Genomic DNA, 5579 nt, shown 5'->3' on the forward strand with positions numbered 1-5579 from the left:
TGTGAGCATGTGGGGCCGTTTAAAGAGATGCGCCGAGCACAGGGCGCAGACTTTCTCCACTGAAGAGTCAGCGCGATGAAGAGCAGAGCCAACCCGGCACCATGCGCTCCAGGCTCCCACGGACCGCCTGCCTACTGCGACTCACTGCGCTCTGCATCCTCCTCTCACAAGCTGCGGCCTATTTTGGGTCAGTTGATCACATTTTTTGAACAATTTATTGTGTTTACTTTTGTTTGTCACGAGACAGATCATCCCAACTGTAAAAAGCCAAATTACGCACGCGTAATTGCGCATGGACGCATCTTGTTTTAGCGCTTTTTTGCATTTACAAGACTGAGTTTAGGGCGTTAAATGTATTATATTAATGTTTCTCTCACAAATACTGAGCGTGATTTTAGCAGCTGCTCGTGAGCCTAGCTATTTCATGAAATCGCTGTAACATAAAAACGTAATTAGTTTTACATTTTAGCAAGTTTTCTGTTTCGTTCCCAGACTGACAGGTCGGGAGCCCTTGGTCTTCTTACCGGGCCCGTTCTCCAATGAGCCCCCGACAGGTAAGGCGCACCTGAAGCAGTGCGAGCAGATGACGCTGACGCGGCGCCAGAAGCGGCTGTGTCGCAGGGAGCCCGGCTTGGCCGAGACGCTGCGGGAATCAGTGCGCCTCAGTCTGCTCGAGTGCCGCTATCAGTTCAGGAATGAGCGCTGGAACTGCAGCCTGGACGGCCGGGGGAGTCTTCTGAAGAGAGGTGGGTTGTTGGTTCATCCTTTACCTGATGCTGTTTGATTCTGACTCTGAAGTTAACTCTGGAAAATTCACTTCATCTCAAAGTTTATCAACCTCTGGAAAAGTTTTCTCAAAGTTGTCTACTTGACTCTTTTCTCTCTGACCTGATGCATCCATCGATTATTTCCACTCCAACAAGAAAAGCTCCATACTGAATTAGCATAATGCTCACAGAGCCATGCAGCTCTACTGTGCACAGAAAATGCTTTATTGCATATGGATATCAGTGTGTGGGAGAACATGAACAGGTCAGCACGGAGGTAATGAGGGAGTAGGAAGCCAAGAAATGTGTTGCGGTGCAGAGCGCTCTTGCCCTGTGGTTATTTTTATCTCGGGAAAGCGCCCATTCCCAGAGGAAAAGGGTGGCATGATTACCCACTTTCATCTGGGAAAATCCTTCCCAGTCAAAATAATAATTAATTGGATGAAAATATAGCCTGGTGGTGACTCTCTGGGAAGCAAATAACAGAGTGTGACCAGAAGAAAAGGTCAGAAGACGAATTATGACAGTAGAAAACTTGCAGAATAATGCTGAGGTTGGAGGAAAACCATGAGGACGTCATGAGGTCGTGGTGAATATTTTGGGGAAGGCTCCCTCAGTGATTGCGTGAAACTTTGATGCTTTTAAACTGTGAATTGTTCCTTTATGACCCGTGCGTCATGTCATTGCATCTCCTCTGCAGCGTTCAAGGAGACGGCCTTCCTGCTGGCAGTGTCCTCTGCAGCTCTGACCCATGCGCTCGCCAAAGCGTGCAGCTCGGGCCGGATGGAGAGGTGCACATGTGACGAATCCCCCGGCATCCAGCACCGAGAAGCGTGGCAGTGGGGTGTGTGTGGAGACAACCTGAAATACAGCACCAAGTTCCTCAAGAAGTTCCTGGGCCAGAAGAGGGTCAGCAAGGACCTGAGGGCGCAGGTCGACGCCCACAACATCAACGTTGGAATCAGGGTAAGCGTCAGAGAGAGGCTCTAAAATAAAAAAGCTGCTTCCTCGTTCCTGTGAGAGGTTGTCTGCCCAGCCTGAGGCACAGAAAACCTCACCCCTACCTGTGCCACGCATCTTTACCACCAATTACACCCCTGACACACTCCTGTGCCATCAACTGCAGCAGATTTGTGATCAAACCTGCATCACTCTGCTCTGTGCCAGCCAGACAAACGCCCCCTTGTTTGTTGCCGTCGTTGGCCTTGGTGGAAGGCTCCGGCTTCAGGGGTGAGGCGGCGCAGCGGGGAGACAGACGGCTGTGGGATGGTGGAGCCAGGTGTTCTCAGGCATGATAAAGCTTGCTGTGCGGGCCCTGCAGAAAATTAAAGGTCTCATGTCAGAGAGAACGATTATAACCGTGGCCTCTTTTTAATATACGAGCAAGCGTTTTTTTCCACTTACTGGATCAGTGTGCTCTTCATAAATCCAGCTAATGTTCATAACAAGCGGTGTGGAGCTGTGAAGGCCTCAGGCTGCTCCTCCTGGAGCTCACACGCAGACAGAAAGAAACAAACAGGAAGAGCTATCTTATCTCATCTCAGCTGAGGTCGATGTTTTCCTCTCTTTACACCTCAGAGGAGGAGAGACCACGAGCAGCACAGCAAGGAGAGGTCGGCGCCCCCGATCCCTCAGTAATGGCACTCTGAGACCCTCAGGGGTTCATACCTGCGATGGGAGGAACTGAGCAGAACTTCTCAAACTACAAGTCCCCTCTGGCTCTCTGAGTTTGACCTGTCTCTGCCTCCCCCTCCTCCCCCTCCTCCTGACAGCAGCTCTCAGGCTGAGTCAAGGGTCTTCAACCTGCGGCTCTGGGGCCTCATGTGTCTCTTTGACTCCATTGCAGTGGCTCCTTGGAGCTTTAAAAAATATTATTGAAATAAAGAGTTTTTATTTTTCTTATTTACATCCGTCAATAAAGCCTGCCACCACTCTACTTCACCTCCTACAACATCAACAGCCCACCAACTTTCCATGCACCTGTGGCTAACCTCAAGTTTTACAGCCCTGGGAAGATAACTACATCTACAAAAAGACTCATCTGGAAGAAACGTTTAAAATCTATGAAAATCTTTGTAGATTTTTAAAATTTGAAAATTTTTTGGAAGATTTCAAAAATGTAAAAATTGGCACATTTTTTGGTTACATTTTTGGCAAATTTTCTACATTTTAAAAGCTCTTGAAATTTGGATGTTTTTTCAACCTTCACATTTTTTTTAATTAATTTTTACAAATTCCTGATTTTTTTTATTTTATTCATTTTTTTATTTTTTTTTCTAAATTTTTTAAAAGATTTTTGTAAATTTTTTCAAATGATAAAAAATCCACTTTTTAATTTTTGGACATTTTAAGGATGTGAAAAATATTTTTTGCAAGTCTTTATTTTTTATTTTTTTAATTTTGCACATTTAAAAAAAATAAAAAGGCATCTCTTGTTCAGTATCACAACCAAAAAAATACTTTTTTTCTAGATAATTATTCCCTCAATTTTTATGCTTGTGGTAAGATAACTAAACCAAGAGAAAGACAAATCTGCAAGAAAATACAGATTTTAATTCTGTGTGGATGGATTTGTTAAACCGACAACATGCTGGCTAAATATACATGTTGATATGTGGGTGGACATTAAAAAAAAAACCCAAAAAATGATGATTTGAGTGAATGTTTCAAAATTTATCAAATTCAGTTATTCCTTCAAAAAGTTTGAAATTTTTGCAGATTTATTGCACTTCAAAATGTTTAAATTTTTGCATTTTTCAAAATTCATTTTTTTTTATTTTTGCAAACTTTTGAACTTTAAAAATAAATTTCTTAATTGTTTATTATTCTTTTTGCACTTTTTTAAATTTCAAAAGTTTTGCAATTTGTTTTTAAATTTCACATTTTTTCATTTTACTTTTTTTGCAACTTAAGAATAAAAAAACATTACATGTACAATTTCATAAATTCCCCCCCAAAAAACCTCCTGTTTAGATAATCATTCATTAGATTTAAACTTTGTTCATAATTTTATTCACTTTATAGTCTGTATAGTGAAGACAAAGTAGATTTTGTGGCTCCTGACTGACTTAAATCCAGGTGAGCTGTGTCTAAATGGCTCCTGTGAAGGTAAAGGTTCAGACCCCTGGACTCAGTGATGTCTCGCTCGTCGCTGCCCACAGAGCTCAAACCCTGAGCAGCATCACAAACCACAGCTCCGTCTTCTCTGTTGGCACTTCTCGCACAGAAATTCTTATCAGTGTTTTCCATGAGCAGGCATGTACAAAGAACAGGGTGGAGAGATTCCTCTGTCTGCACTGTTTGTCACCTCCGCCTCAGGCTCCGAGCAGAGACAGACGGAGCTAGTTTCAACACATTGGGAGGAAAAACAAATTCAAGAGCTGTCCAAGTGAGAAATGTGAGCTAAATGAAATACGGCATGTTGAGCAGTCCCCTCTCAATCCATTATGTCAAAAGTTTTGACTGAGCCGGGCTAAAGGTGCTCTGCAGCAGACCACCACCCTAATCCCCCAGCCCGGCCTGCAGGAAGCTGCCCCCCTGCGCCCTGATAGACCCCCCAGATAAGAGCCAGGTGATGAATCAAAGTGAAGGAGCTGACATCTCCCCCTCCCCTCTCTCCCCCCTCCACAGGCGGTGAAGAGCGCCCTGAAAACAACCTGCAAGTGTCACGGCGTCTCCGGCTCCTGTGCCGTGCGGACCTGCTGGAAGCAGCTGTCCCCCTTCCACGACACGGGCCGGCTGCTCAAGTACCGCTACGACACCTCTGTGCGGGTCCTGAGCGTCACCAACGCAGCCACGGGGGAGACGGAGCTCGCGAGCCCGCGTCGACACGGCCAGAGCCTGCGCACCACCGACCTGGTCTACCTGGAGGACTCCCCGAGCTTCTGCAGACCCTCCCGCTACTCCCCGGGCACGGGCGGCCGCTCCTGCGCCAAGGACACCAGCTGTCAGAGCATGTGCTGCGGACGGGGCTACAACACGGCCATGCGCCTCACCAGCCTGTCCTGCCACTGCCAGGTGCGCTGGTGCTGCCACGTGGAGTGTCAGACCTGTGTGAGGGAGGAGGAGGTGTACACCTGCAAGAACGCATGAGAGGAGGAGGAGGAGAGGAGGAGGAGAGGAAGAGGAGAGACTGAGAGGATGCTCCTGCAGAGAGGCCTCCCTCTGAGCATGTCTCAAACTGTCCCTGAGGAGGAGTAGACTCTTAGATCACTTTGCTCCTCCTGCTGCAGGTCGCTGTACCTGAGCTGCTTTTTGACTCCTCTGCTTTCTCTAACTGGATGCACTGAAATGCCGGACTGCAAAGAGAGCTCTTAACCCGGGAACCGGACTGGACGTACCCAGCAGTACACCAACCAGAGAAACTGATCCGTTTCCACTTGACTATTTATTCCTTCAGTCATCGAGTCTGTCCTACTGCTGCTTCTGACACCTTCACTGCAAAAAACTGAAATATTATAGTGTTTTGTCTGATTTTCAGTAGAAAATGTCTTTTAGACTAAATCTGAGCATCATTCAACATTTGTTTCTGGACTGATCAGGTGAATGTGGCTCAGATTTAGTCTAAAAAGACATTTTCTACTGAAAATCAGACAAAACACTTGGTAATATTTCTTTTTTTGCAGTGGTCTTGTAATGAATTTTTGCCATTGAGGCTCAAAGGAATCCACCTGTCTGTCTGTCTGTCTGTCCTCCTGTCTGCTGTGTACACTTTGAATATCATTATAAAGCACTTAAACTGCTCCTGATGTCTATAATTCAAAGCGTATGATTAAATCTGAGAGTTACACTGCAAAAAACTGAAATCTTTTT

At 45.7% G+C, this 5579-nt stretch overlaps 1 protein-coding gene across 1 annotated transcript; it reads left to right on the forward strand.

The window, feature by feature from the left end:
• wnt9b (wingless-type MMTV integration site family, member 9B) lies at positions 1 to 5175 on the forward strand. The gene is made up of 4 exons (XM_074696650.1): positions 1 to 187; positions 493 to 746; positions 1468 to 1733; positions 4398 to 5175. The coding sequence occupies exons 1-4, from the start codon at positions 102 to 104 to the stop codon at positions 4857 to 4859; spliced, it is 1068 nt and encodes a 355-aa protein (XP_074552751.1). The 5' UTR covers positions 1 to 101; the 3' UTR covers positions 4860 to 5175.
• Positions 5176 to 5579: the final 404 nt, after the last annotated feature.

The sequence above is a fragment of the Halichoeres trimaculatus genome, unplaced genomic scaffold (assembly GCF_033239565.1).
Source record: "Halichoeres trimaculatus isolate MK-OKI-2021-1 unplaced genomic scaffold, fHalTri1.1 fHalTri1_scaffold_20, whole genome shotgun sequence".
In the NCBI taxonomy this organism is placed as follows: Eukaryota; Metazoa; Chordata; class Actinopteri; order Labriformes; family Labridae; genus Halichoeres; species Halichoeres trimaculatus.